The sequence below is a fragment of the Diadema antillarum genome, unplaced genomic scaffold (assembly GCF_040938485.1).
Source record: "Diadema antillarum isolate AM-2024a unplaced genomic scaffold, OU_Dant_1.0 seq00000338_RagTag, whole genome shotgun sequence".
NCBI classification, from domain to species: domain Eukaryota; kingdom Metazoa; phylum Echinodermata; class Echinoidea; order Diadematoida; family Diadematidae; genus Diadema; species Diadema antillarum.
In genome coordinates, this window is record NW_027271351.1 from 1,613,983 (window position 1) to 1,633,110 (window position 19,128).

Sequence of the window (19,128 nt, forward strand, 5' to 3'; positions counted from 1 at the left end):
ACTCTGGATAGTTGATTATTGAAATTGGGTGCTGGTATAAATTTGTTTATGTCTCTTTTTTTTAAAGAACTGATATTTTAATAAGATATTGCAAGAATTTATTGAAAGAGAAGTATATGCGAGTTAGGGAGAATATATTTTCAGCAACATTTCCTGCTTGATTATGTAAACTTTAAAGTACCTTTCCCTTTTCCTTGAAATACGATACTTCCCCTTTATGACCCCCCCCCCTCGTTCCCATGCAAGACTAAGAGTCATATAGGCCCTACTGTCCCCGGAGCTAGCGCTATCTAGATTGATCGTTATTTAATTCTAAGGAATCAATGAAATGGTGAGATATTGCAAGGTAAAAGGATTCATGGTCTTCTCGCATTTCTAGTATACAGGTGAAACATATCGCCATGATCCTCAAACATCTCTTTGGCGGCATTTGGTTTTAAACTTTATCTCTTATAAATTTCGTCAATAGTAGTGAACTGACGTATCTTAGACCGGTTTACCCAATCATTAATTATTATCAAAATTCTATGCATGCCTTTGTGACATGGGGGCATGGTTTACTGTATTATCTGTATATCAGCTTGACAACCGAAAGCATGCCCGAAGTTTGCCCGACGTAACATCAACTCATCATGTCCAAACTGGATTCTCAGAGGCAAATCACTGTCTTCGTAGGTTTATTTTTATTTTATTTTATTTTATTCTATTTTATTTATTTATTTATTTATTTATTTATTTATTCATTTATCTATCTATTTATTTACGTATTTATTTATCTATTTATTTATTCATTTATTTATTTATTTATTCATTTATTTATTGTTCATTCGTTCATTCGTTTTTTATTTTTATTTATTTATTTATTCATTTATTTTACGTTATCGCTCTCCTTCGGAGGCCGGGGATCAGTGAAGCCAGACGCATGTCCCAAGTCTAACGTTAAAGGGACAGTACAGTACTGGTTGAGGTGAGGAGTCAGGATTATAACATTTTTTTTTTTTTTTTTTGGTGAGATAATGAGAAACCTCTCATGAAAGATGAAAGAGCGTGTAATTTCAAGAAGGATTCAACGTTTATTTGATGAAAATTGGCCGTGAAATGGCTGAGATTTCCAAAAAAGCAATCCTAATTAAGTTGACAGGCCATGACTTTTATTAGGATCTCTTTGTTTTTCCTTGTTCTTAGATATCTCAGTCATTTCAAAACTGATTTTCATCAAATAAACTTTCGATTCACCTTAGAATAGTATGCTTTTTAACATTTCATAGAGTGGTTTCTAAGTGGTCTCGCAAAACGTTACAAGCTGAATCCTCACCTAACTAGTGCTGTGCGGTCCCTTTAATCTTTCGGTCGAGCGCCAGCTATTGGAGTACTGCATACCACTCTCCAATCACACTCTCTCTCATGCATGCAGTTGTGCGTAGCCGAGCTCCGCCAAGCTGCCCCCGGCCCCCTGCTGGACGACGACCTCGCTCTGGGCTGGCTGGAAGTAAACAACAGATCCAGAGTGTGTAGGATCCTGACTTTGGTAACAAGTGAGCAAGTGTTTACGTTCCGATAGGCCTATCTCTACTAGTCTATGGTACAAAGATCGAGGGCTGTCGACACTGTACAGGGAGCGTGGAGTTCAATAAGTACCTTTGTAGGTCGTTTTAGTTGAGCTTGGAAATGCTCGCGAACGAGCGAGTAATCCTGTGAGTGATTCCTATGATAAATTGTGTACCCCGGTACATGTACTTACTACTAACTAACTGTTCGAGAGTAGACCGCCTAACGTTTTAGGTGCTCTAGACTGGCTCTCTGCTATTCTGTTGACCTAGACTGTCCTAGTGAAAGACTGCTGCACTGAAGCCTGAGCACCATGGCGACAGGAAGACTATTGTTGCCCATTCTAGCCCATTCTGCGATCAAGAACACGAGACTGAGCTTGTCGAGTATCTCTACAGTATGTTGCTACAGCGGCTTTCAACGGGGTCTCGGCAATGATCCGCTTTTTCCAAGAATGAGGTAAACTTTGAATTAGAATCGTAAAGTGGAGTGGTGGCTATTGATTACTTGGCTGTTGTAAAGTGCACAATTGCGATTACTCAGGGAGGGTACATGTTCAACGCGGTTTGAGCATGGTTGATACAACATCATGAACATGCTCAAATTCTCACTCAACTTGAACATCCTCAAAAGCAAGCAGCATGCTATGCAGCATCTTGAAAATTGGCAACATATGCTCAAAGTGAAATGCAGAAACTATTCAAACATCTGTTAAAAACATGTGAAAACCTACATTGTTGTAACCGCACAAGCGACTCTGATACGTACATGCTGCTACTGCCATAATGGTAACAGTGCCCCAGGGTTAGTGCAAACCTTGAGAAACATTAAACCTCTTAGAAAATTTGTGGGCAAAACATATGAGACAGAACATGTATTCCAGTTATAACTTATAAGCAGCACAACAAGTAGGTTGCCTAAAGATGGCGAAACATATATTGTGCCTCGGACAAAAATGGATGTTTCCCCAAGTGTTAATTGACAGATCTAAGCAAGCTATTTTTTTGTTTGTTTGAACATGAAGTTAAGGAATTGTCTACATTTAGCAAGCTTTTACAGAATTAATGGGCATTATGTTGCTTTTTGAACAAGTAAAGTGCCTAACCCAGTGAGAAAAAAAGAAAAAAGTAATTTGTACATACTTTTTACATACAGTGTACTACAAGATCAGACTGTAAACTGGCTCATAGATCAAAATACAATGGACTGGCCATTGTATTTCTGTCATGGTCAGTTAGATATTACAATGATCTTTCCAAAGGCATCGGCAGTACAGCAGCAGACCATACGTAGGCCAGGCAGACTCCATGATGGACATTGGGACCAGGCCGCTCTTCAGCGAGGAGCATGACATGTTCAGGGCGACCGCCAGGAGGTTCTTTCAAGAAGAAGTTGCTCCAAATCAAGACAGGTTTGTCTCATCACCCATTGTTCCAGAAAGTAACTAGACATACATAGATCTATAAAATCTGGTAGACAGCAAGTACAATATGGTCACAGCTGGCACACAATATTGAAATTTGCCCTGGAGTCTTTCTCAACTGTTTCAATGGAGCTACTGATCCGGACAAATTCAAACATTTGCAGAGTAGAATGGGTGGTGTTTGGAATTTATGATGTTCACAAAAGCACTTTGAGAGAAAAATGTATCTATGTAGAGGTGACACGACTGAAACAGATCAGTGAAAACATGAGCACAATCAGAGAGGCACCATGGGAATTCAGGCTGTATGAGTGAAAGGTCACAAATTGAAAGTCAAGGACAAATGGAAATTTGCTGACGATGAATGCTGTACTATGAATCAGGAATGATACTTGGATTTAATCATCAATAAGTAATGGCAAGGCAATATTCTTACAGTGCTAACTAAGCAAGTATGGTATGAAAATCCCACAGTCAAATTAACTCAGATTTTCTGTTAATGCTAAAGCAAGGAAGCAAACAAAAATTGAAACATTTGATTAAAGAATCCTATGAATCTGTGGGAGCTGCTTAGTCAAAAGATGAATGCTACATTGTAGCTTACAATGACATACAAGTATGGCTGATTTGCTCAAAATTCTACAGACTGTCTATAAGAGCTAGACTCTTGAGAAAGGAGAGGAAGAAGAAGCTGGAGAATGATTCCCACCCCAAAACAATTCAATTCAGTTCAATTTAGTGAGATTATGTAGGCTCAGACATCTGAACATATCGTCTGGATGGTCAAAGTAGTCAGTGCAGCAGTGTAAAATATCTTTAATTTGTCTAATTTACATCATGGTGTTCATGCCATTCGTAGGTACGAGAAGCAGAGGATGGTGGACAAGGAATTGTGGGAGAAGGTGGGTCAGCTGGCTTGCTGGGCGTTGACATACCGGTGGAGAAGGGAGGTGTTGGAGGTGACATCCTTATGGCTGCCATTCTTTGGGAAGAACAGTGAGTTTTTCACCCTCATGGGATTTCCCTACAATTTCTGCCCATATGTACAAAGCTTCTCAAAGTTTTGAAGGTGGATGGATAAAAGATACAAACTTTTGAAAAGGGACAGAGATATCGTAAACAGGACATTGCTATACTTGACTCAAGCTAATAATAGGAAGTCAGCAGTGGGCTATTCAAAGAATGCTTTAATCACCCTCGAAAGATGATGGAACTTGGATTGGTCCATACCTTGAAGTAAATTATTTTCTTATAAAGCTTTAAGGGATGGTATAGTTTTGGTTCAGATGGTGATTCAGATTTCAACTTTTTGTGACCTAATTAGAAACCACTTATATATTCATATTTGAAATTTTAAAAAGTATATAATTCTAAGAGGAATTAAAAGTTTATTTGATGAAAATTAGTTCTGTAGTTCCTCTAAGAATTGTATGCTTTTTAATATCTCATGTAAGCGGTTTCTAATTAGCTCGCAAAAAGACAAAACCTGAATCCCCATCTCAACCAATACTGTACAAAATCTTTAAACAAATTCTTTACCAATCTTATAAATTGTTGTAAGGAGAGAAATTTAATGACTAGTGCATATTTAAAAAAAAAAACACACACAAAAATAAAATAGCATTGCCATTTTAAGGAAGTAAGCAGTGCAACTTCAAGTTGACTTGTAATGAATAATACCCTAATCATCACTCATGGTGTATGTGGCCAAAAGAATTAAGTGCCATATATTTCATGACAAAATTTCCACTGCAATTTTTTTTCTTCAGATTGCTTGGATATGCCCTTAAAAAAAGTGTCCAAACCAAGATTCTGTCAGTGACATCATCTGTCAGTCATTGCTAAAGTAAATATGATAACAAGAAACATTCAAATTATGCCCTTCCACTAGACCGAGCATAACATGCATGTTTCCCTGCAATGTTTTTTGTTAATCATATTAGTACTTTAGCAGTGATTGACAGATGCTGTTATTGGGAAAATCTTGAATTAGAAGATTTTTTTGTCCCCGCCGAACGAGTTCGAGCAGGGGACTATGAAACGGGCTCCGTACGTGTGTGTGTCCTTGTGTCCGTGTGTGTGTCCGTCCGTCTGTGTGTGTGTGCGTCCGTGTGTGATCAAAATGTTCAATTTGCTACTTCTCTGTCATTTATGAGCCAATTTTGATTCTGTTTGCTTTATATGATAGCACTACATGGGAGCTTTGAAACTTCTACACAGAATTTTAGTTGTGACCTTTGACCTTGACCTTTGACCTATATTGTACATTTTGCTTCAAACTGCTACTCCTTCACCATTTCTAACCCGATTTCGATTCTGTTTGCTTTATGTGATTGCGCTAGGTGAGGGCTTCAAAATTTTACACAGAATTTTGACCTTTGACTTCTTTGACCTTTGACCTTGATTTTTTACCTATATTGTACATTGACTACAAAATGCTACTCCTTCGCCATTTCTAACCCGATTTCGATTCTGTTTGCTTTATGTGATGGCACTAGGTGAGGGCTTCAAAACTTGTACACAGAATTTTGACCTTTGACTTCTTTGACCTTTGACCTTGATTTTTGACCTATATTGTACATTTTGCTACAAAATGCTACTCCTTTGCCATTTCTAACCCGATTTTGCTTCCGTTTGCTTTATGTGATGGCACTATACATAGGTGAGGGCTTCAAAACTTGTACACAGAATTTTGACCTTTGACTTCTTTGACATTTGTCCTTGATTTTTGACCTATATTGTACATTGGCTACAAAATGCTACTCCTTCGCCATTTCTTACCCGATTTCGATTCCGTTTGCTTTATGTAATGGCAGTAGGTGAGGGCTTCAAAACTTCTACACAGAATTTTGACCTTTGACTTCTTTGACCTTTGACCTTGATTTTTAACCTATATTGTACATTGGCTACAAAATGCTACTCCTTTGCCATTTCTAACCCGATTTTGATTCCATTTGCTTTATGTGATGGCACTAGTAGGTGAGGGCTTCAAAACTTCTACACAGAATTTTGACCTTTGACTTCTTTGACCTTTGACCTTGATTTTTTACCTGTATTGTACATTTTGCTACAAATGCTACTTCCGGCGGGGACATATATTACGCACCGCGTAATTTCTACTTTTCCTTGTTTTGTGTGTGCTTGTATCCAAGCGATGTGAAGAAAAATAGGAGAAATATTAAGATATATGGTACATATACCATTTACTCTATGTGAAATTCAGCATCATCACATGGTGTCAAAGCCTTTTATGAAAACAAAACAAAAAGTTAAGGTCAGGTTGACACAAAAGATATGTAAGATGTGCTTCTTTGTGTTTTAAATAGTTTTTCAACAGTTTTCTGACTAGTGCAAAACCTCACTTTTTTCCTCAAGTTTTTCCATGATTTTCTTTGTGATGCAAACTGCTTGACGTCATTGATGACTTGTATTATGTGCAATGTGTGAAATTTACATTGGGCTTCTCCTTTTAGAAGGGAATGAAACCCAATTGTACCTGTGGATTTAATGAATGCAGCAATATTAGTGGAACACATCAGTGAAAGTTTGAGGAAAATTGGATAATCTATTCAAAAGTTATGACTTTTAAAAGTTTTGATGCAGCCATTGCTGGATGAGAAGACTACAACAGTTTGTGACATCATGTTTGAAGATCGATATGAAGAAATGATGAAGAAAATTTGACTTGTCTATTCTAATGAAAGAGCACTTAACTTACTTTGTTCAGAAAGCAGGGGAATGATACCAGTAGTGCCATTAACATACACTCTATGTAAGTAACAAGTAGAGGGAATGTGTATTTGTCAGAAAAAAAAAAATTGTTGAATATTCTTTGTACTTTCTATATTCTATCTTGCTTTATATGTAAGTCTTCTCATCCAGTGATGGCTGCACAGAAAGTTAAAAATTTCCTAACTTTTGAAAGAATCGTCTGATTTTCCTCAAACTTTCTCTGATATGTTACATTGATATCGCTGCATTCTTTCAATCCTCAAGTGTATTTTGGTTTCATTCCCCTTCAAGCTTCTTTCTTTCCTTTCCATTTACCCAGATTTTATGGAATGTGTGTCAAAGAGCTATGTGGATATAGCAAATTCATTTTGTTGAAGAGTTGATTTTTGTGTCAAATATGCGATACTCAAGTTTGCAGAAGGTGTAGCAGCATTTGATGCAGATCAAACTAAGCAAATCCTATCTTAGGGGACACTCACAACATCACACTAAAACATTCCTGGCATTTGCTCTGTGTGTGCTCATTCCTGCAGTGGTAATTATGTGAGAATTTGATACCATCTCATGGATAAGATACTGAACTAAATACAGTCAAATCAATCAAACCTGTCTGTAACAGCCACCCAAGGAGATGAAAGCAGTGGCTGTTGATAGAAAGGTGGCCACTGTAGACAGGGTCATTAACATGGCTTTTCTCTCTAGGAAGAATTGTTTGTAGTGGCCATATACGGCAGGTGGCTGCTATAGACAGGTGGCCGCTAAGGCAGGTTTGACTGTGCACAAATTTAAGGTTCACAGGAAAAAAAAAACCCCAGCACAAATGGAAGTCGGGTATTGAAAAACTGCATAATATGTTTCTCTAGGTTTTATGTGAATGGGGCAGGTCCCAATCTGGCTATTCACAGCGATGTTGTAATGCCGTACATTGTCGAGTATGGTACTGAGGAGCAGATACAGAAGTTCATCCCGGCCATGGGTGCAGGCACCAAGGTCGGGGCGATAGCCATAACCGAACCCTCGGCGGGAAGGTATAGCTTGGTGGCTTTTTGCACATTCTCGGTAGCTTTTCATATATGTTCCGTGAAGGCAATGGGGAGAGAAATTCATCCTTGCAGCTTCTGCGCTCATCAAGCAAGTTTGTCTGTGACATCTACAGTAGATAGAGAGAGAGAGAAAAAAAAAAATGTGCTTCTGCTTTAATGGCATTGCTCATTGTTGCTTGAAAATGACTTGGTATGAATTTTTCCTCACCCATTCAAAATGTCTCTGGAATGCTTCATAGCTGGTGTTTCATAGCGAGCATCATCAGTTGAACAGACTTTTTGCATCTCATTTTCTTTTTTTCTTTTTTTTTGATTTCCCCTGTATACATTCATGTATTGCATCTGCTTTTTTTCTCCCTTCATTTGTTTTATGTTTGGTTTTTTTTTTCCCATGCTCTGTCAGTTAAGCAAGTTTAACAGTGTGATTGTGGCCTGCATTCATCTGGATGCTCTGCTTGGATTTACATGGATTGGAATTGGAGAGCTACAGTACCATAAAGTTCATAAGTATCATACCCCATGTGTTTGCCACGCTTGCAAATATTATGCTTCTCAAGCCACACGCCAATGGCCTTCCACGTGTCATGTGCAGGTTTTATGTCAATGGAGCGGGAACCGCCTTCCCGATGCACAGCGACATTGTCATGCCGTACATCGCAGACTATGGCACACAGGAACAGATCGAGCGGTTTCTGCCAGAAATGGCGGCCGGTAGGAAGGTCGGTGCCCTCGCCATGACGGAACCGGCAGCAGGCAGGTTGTATTGGTTGATGTCTACCATTAGCCCCACATGTACATAATTTTGTATGTATAGTAATGTTGGTGAATATGATAACGGTAATGCAGATGGTTTTATTTGCTTTGATAAGCCTCTTTATACTGTTACATGTAGCTCTACTCTCTCGGAAGGTTGTGCCAGTAATGTATTCCCCAATAGGTCAAGTGCTCACCAATATGTCTGCATAGACAGTAGCATGACAGAAATCCTCCCCCCCCCCCCCCCCCAAAAAAAAAAGAAAAGAAAGAAAAAAAAAAAGGAATGAAAATAGATAAATAAAGGAATTGATTTTAAGGATACCAAAAGATCTGTGCGCTAAATAGGACTTGAACTTGGGACTTTAGAACCCTGTTCACTCTACCACAGTGTCCCTGCTCTGCCAAATTAAAGTGTGCCATTTTTTGGTCATGACAACTCCAATATCTCATGTAAATCCTAATGATAAAGTGGACTATGTATATACCTTGCGTATCGAAAATGGTTGAAACAAAAACTCTACCTTCCACATTTCCTGTTTTATCTCCTGTATGTCAATAAATTATGAGGTGAAAGCTTACCTTTTGCAATCCTATATGCATTTTACTGCTGAGCGTTATTTGATGTTCTGACCCAAATTCTTTGCTGTGCAAAACGCACCAGCCAAGTATATCTTCTATTTCTAAAGACAGTTGTTATGGTGGTGGTGTAAAGTGGACTCCCGTTATTGCGAAGTCCTCGGGACTGGCAGTTTTCTTTCATTATATCGAAATTTCGTTATAACTGAACAAATAAACAATAAAGATACATAAAGTGGATTATGTGATGGCCCAAATTTTTACTTCGTTATTACCAGAATTTCGTTATAACCAGAATATCGTTATAACCGTGTTCGTTGTAACGGGAGTGCACTGTATAGCAATGGTGTTTTTTTTTCCCACTGAGATTGAAAGTCGTCTTCTCTAGCTGAATCTGTCCTGTGCTGTCTGTAGAAAAACATTTATTACAGATCATTGGTCTTTACTTATATTGCCTTTCCAATAGTGCTGTTTCTCTCTCATACATGTGCATGAATGTATGTGACTGACTCTCTCACCACCTCCTCCCCCCCCCCCCCCCCACCTGCTGTGATTATATATTAGCGTGCTTGCTTGAATTTGAAGAGTTGCTTCTGCCATCAACACCATTGGTGCTGAAATCTATTTTTTCATTACTCTTTGCGTGATGTAAACACATACTTTGAGTATTGCATATAAATTTTATGAGCTGTAGTATGTGATCCTTTGACTGAAGTATTGCTAGGCTAGGCAAATTCCGTCATAACAAATATGACAAACAATCTTTGGATCTGACAAGGACATTTTTGAGTATGCAGACATTAAACATTCCAGTATAACTTTCATCTTACCAAGTACACTTTGATGGACACAGAAACTCCACGATGATGAGTTTGTATACATGCACATCATCTTATTAAATGCTTAATGAAGAAATTAAGGATCAGTCCTTTGTGGAACAGTTTTGAAACTTATCAATGCAAATTTTAAGTTCTGTTTGAAAATTTGCAGTGTTTGGAAAAATGGACACAATGTAATATCTGTTGTAAAAAAAATGTAAATTATTAATATATCATCACTCTTTTCTGAAACAGCAATGAAGTGTGGCTGATCATTTAAACTTGCAATTAAGAATTGTGTAGATGTGAACACTAACCCCACCCCCCCCCAAAAAAAAGGGGGGGGGGGACAGATTTACAGAACAAGAAATCCTATGGCATCTTTCTATGAAGAAATTTCACCCTCATCTGAAACAAAATATGGAGAAAAACATGAATATATATGAATTTAAGGGGGAAAAATAGTTGATTACTTGTCCACTATGAAATAGAGGGGTGATTTCTTTCAGCTCATAAAGAGCCTGTTAGCGATTGCCATCTTTCCAATGATTATGTCAGTACTATAGATTTTTTATATTTACCTCATGATCTGCCACATTTTACAGTAATTTCAGAATCATGTATATAATATCATTACCCCAGCAACATAAATGGGACTTTGAATTTTCTTCATAATCATGTAATCAGATCAGAGTATCCCCCCCCCCAAAAAAAAAAAAAAAAAAAAAAAGAAGAAGAAGAAAAAGAATAAAAATCAGAATTTGCAGCAAGTTTTGTCTGGCCACAAATGTTTTGCTGAACACAGGTTAGTGAACCCATCTTCTCTCATTTTTTCGTTTTGTGTTGAAACCATCACTCCGCAGTGACCTGCAAGGGATCAAGACCTACGCCAAGAAAGATGGAGACGACTACATTTTGAATGGAAGCAAGGCAAGGAGAGGGGGAAGAGATCAAAAAGCTTACACAGCCTATACTATAAACAGTTGTTTTTAATAAATTCTGCTTTTTGGGGTCTTTGTATGTGTGGAGCTAATACCACATTTGGGCACTGTCTAGTACCTGCACAAAATTGAATTTTTTAACAAACTTTATACTTGTACTTTAATCAATTAAACCCTCAATTTTCTACCAGATGGTGGCTGTAATGAATTGTCTCTTCTTTTTTTTATTTTATTGAAACACATGATCGGTTATGGGGGAAAATGAGGGGTTTTTTTTTGTTTTTGTTTGTATGAGCAAGTGATGAATAATGCATGAGGGGCAGAGGAGGTCAACAGACTATAGTACAATGAAGTATCTAGGAATACTCATATTATACATATTATACAATAACTTAAGATATGTTGGGTGTCTTCAAGACTTGCGGAGTAGTGTGTTGTGAGGACATTTTTACAGTGTATATATCTGAGACTGCAAGTGCCATGGTGTGTGGATTTATCTGAATGGCATGCAGTGTTGTGATACAGAGCAATGCCACCTAAACCTTTGCACTAAGTATATGATTTTATTGTTTGGTTTGGGGTTGTGGAGGTTTTTTTTGCATGTTGATTGTTTGGTTTTGCTTTGTGTTTTGTTTATGATGGGGTATGGATGAGATTTTGGAAAGGATTAATAGAGGGAGAAAAAAGTTTATTCGTTTGAAAATTCTGTCCGAAAAATGCAGAAAAAGTAAAGAAAATTCAATGCATGCAACTTTGTTAGTAGTAAATTACCAAATGCTCAATTATTCTCTTGTTTTAGATGTTTTTTGTCTCATCTTCTCTATCTCCCAGGTCTTTATCACCAATGGTTACCTGTCAGACGTAGTGATCGTCGTCGCCATCACAGACCTGACTGCCCAGAGGAAGGCCCACGGCATTGGGCTGTTTCTGGTGGAGGAGGGCATGCCTGGATTCACCAAGGGAAAAGTCCTGGAGAAAATTGGCCAGAAGTCCGTGGTGAGCAAGTAGAACTTAGGCACTAATGCAGCTCAGTGTATCCTAGTGGATATTTCAAGTTCAGCCTGACCAAACGGCATCCAAATTTCATGAAGTATTCTTCAATATGTATGAAATGTAGTGAACAGATTTGAACCGCAGTGGATTATAGGAAGAAATAATTTTGGCTTCTAGATTTGGAAACCACTGCGCATGAGGATTAATTAGCTGAGAAATGTAGCAAAGAATAGAATGTATTCATATTCATGGAATGAGGCATGTGTATGTTACATTCCCATAATATATTCAATTGTAAGACTTCCCATCAGAGACTCCAACTTTTCCACTTTGAGGCCATTATCGTGACATCTCCTGCTCTCCTGCCCCGAGCTTAATTTCTCCAGATCTAGCTATAGGTATGTATCTCCCACTTCAGATGCATTTTCTCCTTCTTGAAATTAAGCTTCAGTGTTTCATGTTTGATATATTAAAAAATAAAGCTATGATAGCACAAGAGAGCATCTATAACCTTAGAGCTTCCAGGATCCTCAAGTGGGCACTGGACCACGGCTGCAAGGGATGATTCTGTTGAGTTGTCTGTGTTACAGGATTAAATTGTTGCTGAGAGCATGGTGTGAGAGACATTTTTAGATTTGCTTCTGTTAAAAAGTCCTGCTCATCTGGGATGGAGAGAGATGGAGACAGTTTGTGTTTCCATGGCAACCTGACATTGGAAGGAGGAAGCAGAGAAGAGGGAAATGAACAAAAGAGATGTGTCAATCTCCATGTTCTCTGGTTGGTGTCCACAGGACTGTGCCGAGCTGTTCTTTGAAGACGTACGACTTCCCGCCAGCGCCCTCCTAGGGGCAGAGAACCAGGGATTCTACATGCTCATGAACCAGTTGCCACGGGAACGGCTCATCGTCGGGGTCATGTGCCAGGCTCACTGCGAGTTCATGTTCGAGGAGACCAGAAACTATGTTAGGCAGCGCAAGGCCTTCGGAAAGACCCTTGCTAACATTCAGGTACCACCTTCCTTTAACCGCTCAGTACTCACCCATCTCCTACTCAACATTTCCAAGAGTCCAATCTTCTAATAAGGATCTGGAATGGTCTACGGTGACACTGTTGCTTACAAACCTCCAGCCTCACTAATCAATACCGCACTCCTAAAGTTCAATATATGGTATAGACAATTCATGTGTATTTGTACTTGCGCAGGTACACTACCTCAAAATCAATGATATCTACATGATATTGCACCAGTACTAGACACCCTAGCACCATCTATCCAGGTAGGTGGAAAAAATTTCCACCTCCCTTATCAATTTTGTTTGTCTTTCAAGGAGCTAAGTTTGGGTTTTCTTCAATGAATAATTTTTCTCACATGATTTTGATTTGTCACTTTTGTATCTTGATATCTTGCAGGCTTCAAAACTAAGCAAGCAAGCTTATTTTTGGTCATGCTAATGACTGTGTACAGACTCTTAATATGTCAGTGTGACAAAACATAAGTAGTATATATTTCATTTATTCTATAAGTAAATGTGGTTAGATATAACACTGATAGTAATGGTAGTGGTAGTGGTTGTAATGATGGTGTAGGGGGTGATGAGAACATTGGCGATAATAATTTCGTTGATATCTTCAACAATGCCAAGTGTATGGATGTGAACAGAACTCAAAGAGTGCTTTTGAAGAAAAGTATTATAGGAAATATGAACATGAATATCAAAAGATCATGAAGGTGGTCCTCCACTGACAAACACAGCTTTGTTAAACAAAAAATTGAATGTCCATCTTGACTATATTATTTCCCCAGACCATCCAGCACAAACTTGCGGACCTGAAGACGCAGATCTGTGTGAGCAGGAGCTTCATAGACGAGTGTCTGACCCTTGCTGCCCAAGGGAACCTGGATACCTACACTGCTTCCATGGCCAAGATGTGGTAAGTTCCGTCGTTTCTTTCTGACAGTGCTCTAAAAGTCAGTTTTCAATATCAAGCCGACTTCGTATGACACCATGCAACTTCTGCCAAGGACAAATATCAGGTAGTCTTTATTATTCTAACGCTGGATCCCCTGCGATCTGTTGCAATGTGCAAACATGACGTGAACTAGAAAAGCACTTTGAGAGTGCAGACCTCCGCCACACAGCTAACTTCAACCCATGCACACATGCTGAAAATAGTGAAAATCGTCCAGTTTCCCCAATATAGACGCCTTTTGTTTATGTCATCGGCTTCCAGCTGCGTGGCGCCTTGCCGAGTAGAGCACACGCTTTTGAGCGCTTTGCAAACCTCAAATAAGCACAGCGTGAACTCCCAAGTTCATTGACTCTATCTGTGAAATGATAAAAAATCCTCCAAAAATCCATAAAAATTCCCAGATCACTACCAAAATTTTATCATCTGTACCTTGTGTCATAAACCTTTCCTGCAAGTTTCACCCAAATCCGTCCTCAACTTTTTGAGTTATTTTGCACACAAACAAACAAACAAACAGACAAACCAACAGCGATAAAAACATAACATCCTTCCTTGGCAGAGGTGATAAGTGGTCCAGCTATATAATTCTAGTTTTGCCAAGAGCAGATTTTCTCCTCACTTTTCCTCTTCTCGCAGATAATGGCAACTCTGCTCAAAAAGACTGTCATTGACACTTTATTGTTCATCTTTTTGCCAGATAATCATCGGTTCTGTACATTTAAACATTTCTATGGTAGTGACAGTTATTAGGCTCTGCATGTAGTATGTTACCATGTTAAAGCAGTGCCATTGTCTCAGTTGGTATCGTGCCTACCTTGCCAACAACTGCTCAGATTTAAGCCTAGCTGAGCAATGTTATGTTTAATTGCATCATCTTCTGGTAGTAGCAGGCAAAACATGAACTGTTCCTTTAATAGATGGACATACAGTGATGGTCCCATGGTGGTAGCAAGTAATATCTCATATATGTTACAGATCCCACTGTACATCTCATGAAGAGCCGCTAGGGTGTAAGGACAATAAAGTAGCCCATCCCACATGCACCCTGGAAAGATGATGCCGACTCCTTGTGGGTTGCCCCAGTGGTCAGCATTTCGAAACAGTATGGTACACTGGACATAGGAACTAAAGAAGGAAGGGAAAGATGGATGGATGGATGGATGGGTGGACATCCAAAGATTTACAGGAAGGCAGCGTTGATGTGTGTCTAGCTATTGTGGTTATGTTTCTTCCATTGATTTCAGGGCTTCCGACCTGGCCAATCATGTGGCAACCGAATGTCTGCAGCTGCACGGAGGGTGGGGCTACATGTGGGAGTACCCCATCGCTAGGGCCTTCTGTGACACCCGGGTCAACTCCATCTACGCCGGCAGCAATGAGATCATGAAGGAACTCATCTACAGACCCATCGTGGCCTCCAATTAAGGGACCATTCAAAAGGCTCTTCGAACAGTTACTATATATGTAGTATACCGTACTATGTTTTCATTTTTGCGAATTTTGCTTGAGTCGACTTGATCGTGCCTCCTGTAAGACAAATGTACTATGTATCACCTCTGAGGTCAAAAAATCACTTCACTTTTCTTCTGAAAGGGATTTCTCATTTGCAACTGGCTATGACATAAAGAAAAATTATGAATACAGCGTATAAAACATGATTATGTTGGGAAAGGGCGTTGTTGCAAAGAAAGATAAATGGTGGCATTCAACCACAGAGTCAGTTTCTTGAATGACAAAACAGGAAATAGTTTCATTTTACATTCAAAGCAAAGATAAGTCAGACAGGGATGTGAGAATCCTCGCAGAAAAAATTTCTGAAAAAAAATTGAAACTTGTGAGAAAAAAAACTGAAGTGCATACAATTGTGAAGAATTTGATGAATTTGAACTGTAAAAAAAGGTCTGAAAAGTGGGTTTTGAGCAAAGTAAAATAATTCTGAATTCAGATTAAACTCTGAATTCTCACATCCCCCTTCAAATTATTCTCTATTAGAATACATGTATCTGCAGAGTTGAGTGCAATATGGTTGTAAGGTGGTTATCTGGGGTTTTGAAAACACTAATTGTTGTGACAACAGTTACTAACCTTTATTTTTTGGGGGGAGGGGGTGGGGGAAGTGCAGTGTTTTGCCCAAATGGCTGTTGAAACCTAGAACACGCATTGTGGGAAGCTCATATTTGGACACACACACACACTCACTAAAAGAAGATATACGTGGGACTGATACATATATATAGCCATCATGTAATGTGTTGCACAGTTATGCTGCTCAGTTTCATAAGAAATTTTTTTGTCATCCAGCTCAACATTAAAAAAAAACACCAAAAACAATTTTGTGAATAGCCACGTCACCAGTTTGCCCATACTGTATAAGCTGTTGTTTTCGCGAATTTCGTGAGTCACTATTGGATTGCAGATTTAACAACACGCGAAAATGTTGCCATATGCTATGGTAGTAATGCATTTACGATAGTTTAGGTGTCGATTCGCGAAAGCATCTCGCGAAAATATCTGTGACCTCTTGATTTGCGAAAATTACAGCTTATACAGTATACCATGATAGCATTCAAGAACAGCAATATCTGAGAGAGGACACAGCTCATAACATCCAATGTTCTCGCTGTATCATCACATACAGGGGTATGACTTATTGTCAAATTCTAGTGGAGGTGGTGAAATGTTCTCCATTTTTTCATGTTTTTGGTAGGTAGTCTGTGGGTAATTAATAGTACACCTAGAACAATTTTTTTTTTGTTAGTGTTCGGCTGGGTGTTGTGGCCGTGGCAGCAATTATCACGACACAACAACCAGCCTGTGGTCTTGTCGTAATGCTCTTTCAAATTTGTTGTGGAATGTCGATCACAGAAAATGGTCGAATGTATTTATGGGAACGAAACGTATTTGAGTTATCTCCTCTTGAGTTCTTGAGATTTGTATATGAAATACTATTTAACTTCTTGAGTTTCCAAGAGATTTGAATTGAGACATTCATCAAGGGTGGAAGATTTGTCTTTGTTTTTTGCCCTAAGTTTATGACAAAATGCTAGTTCACTTATTATTATTTATCTTTTAAATGTACATTGTATGTATAATTCTAGTACTTGTGTGACAAATTGTACATGAAAATCTTTTTGCTACCATCAGATGGCACAATTTTTTCTAATGTGTATTATGACATGATGTATTTACAAAGATATATCATCCGGGTTATCTATGAAATAAAGTTTGATGATTGTGCTGCATTCTTCCTGTATTCCATATTTCTGCTGTATCAGTGTTCGTAGTTTGTATTCATGAGTAATTCTCAGCGATTAGCTGAGCATAGACATATGATTTCCCATGTTTGTCCATTCAGATTCTTTTGAGTACAGTACAAGTAATATGTACCATAGCAGTGTATCTACAAAGTGCACAGTTTGCTACATCCCATACTCCATATCACTCAAAATTTTGTTTGTTCTTCTGGGTGCTAAGCCATCTTCCAGTTATGTCAAGGATCAAAAGTCTGTATAGCAGGTAAAACCTCACACTGAGGCAGGCAACAGCTATTGCTCTATACAAGTGCCTTTCTTTTGAAGTAATTCAAAATGGCAGTAAACCCATTTATATATATAATATATATATATATTGAAACAAGAAAGCAAAAACTGACCAGAAACAAATGATAAAAAGTGAAAACTTTGAGCAAAGAAAATGGGTTTTGATGAAAACCCATTTTCTTTGCTCAAAGGTTTCACTATATATCTATATATATATATATATATATATATATACGCAATGACTATTGAAAATGACCCAAGATTATCCTGTGAACACCAAATAAAATGGGACTTCCATTTCTTTCATAGACAGAGATTCAGGGTATCAAAATGACTACTGGTTCGTATTTGAAAATGCCCCAAGTGAAATCCTTTCAACACCATATGCAATGACATGCCCTGCAATTCGACATGCTGCATGTTATTTAGCAACAAAATCAAAATTTAGGTCCCCAAATTATCATCCGTTCATGTACAGTATAAGTTTAAACACAGCACTGGTTGGTTATAACAAAATTTTGGTTAACAAAAGAAAAGCAATGGTACTGAGGACTCTGTTATAATGGGAGTACACTGTAATGGTTATTGTCCTGCATCACAAGAATCCACGCAACAGAGAAAACCACATGAAAGATTGTTCTTTATTTATGTTTCTTCCTTTTATTTGCATTCAATGCATGATCCTGCAGATTTACATGGAACGGAAAGAAAAAAAGAATACAACAATAGAAAATAAACAATACAATGTATTTTGTGCCAACACTTCTCATACAATGATGACAATAACTAAACACTGACTTCAAATCAATTGAGCAAGTTTGACAATTGTTACAACTTTTTTTGTGAAATTGACCAGCCTCGTGTGCCTGAACATGTAATTAATTTGTCAGTGCTCAGTTATTTGGTATTCATGATGCTGAATTCAGAAAGAAGGGGTGGAAACAAACTTTAAGGGTAAAAAAAAAATACAAACAAAGGATCAAACTTAAACTGCTTGATGTAGTCAAAGTTCATTTCTCTAGTCGTGCACATGATCCATTCCATATCTAACACAGCAATGATCCTATGAGAACCACAGTGGATGAACCTGCTGTGATCCTGTTCGTTTGATTTTGTCCCACTTATCAAAGTCAGTGTGAACACGGTATGGAATCACACTTTAACCCCCTCATTCTCAGCTGTGTCAACTTGGCAGCAGGAGGACGTGATTGGTGGAGATGAGAATTGGGCTTTTAACTTTTTGCAAGATACCAAGAAAACACATGTACATGTATGAAATAGTACAGAGCATACCATTTTAAGAGGAATTCAAAGTTTATTTGATGAAAATCGGGTTTGGAATGACTGAAACATCCAAAAACAAAGTAAGACAAAGCAATTGTAATAAAAGGTGGGTCCCACACTTTATTAGAATCGCTCTGTTTTGGATATCTCGGCCATTTCTAAACCAATTTTCATCAAATAAATGTTGAATTCCTTTTGGAATTACATGCTCATTTCATATTTCATAAGACGTTTCTCGTTATCTCACCCCAAAATGCTAGAAACCCAAGGTTAGGTCTCAACCAAAACCATACGATCCCTTTAATGGGATGCAGTTTCACTTGAGATGGGGCTTTAGGTTTCCAATGTCTTTTATGACATTTTATTGAGATGAGAAATCCCTTTTGAAATATGAAAGAGCATATAATTCTATGAGTGATTCAAAGTTTATTTGATGAAAATTGGTTTTGAAATGGCTGAGATATTCATAACAAAGTGATCCTAAGTGGGACCCACCTTTTATCA

The 19,128-nt window shown here is 38.2% G+C and overlaps 1 protein-coding gene across 1 annotated transcript; it reads left to right on the forward strand.

Annotated features, from left to right (window-relative positions):
• Nucleotides 1-1,874: 1,874 nt before the first annotated feature.
• On the forward strand, nt 1,875-15,719 carry LOC139730801 (long-chain specific acyl-CoA dehydrogenase, mitochondrial-like). Its single transcript, XM_071641670.1, is given in 10 exon segments — nt 1,875-2,007; nt 2,810-2,959; nt 3,831-3,871; nt 3,874-3,967; nt 8,339-8,503; nt 10,760-10,826; nt 11,669-11,833; nt 12,622-12,837; nt 13,635-13,762; nt 15,046-15,719. Coding segments are annotated over 10 exon segments (1,212 nt in total). The 5' UTR covers nt 1,875-2,002; the 3' UTR covers nt 15,227-15,719.
• The last annotated feature ends 3,409 nt before the right edge of the window (nt 15,720-19,128 follow it).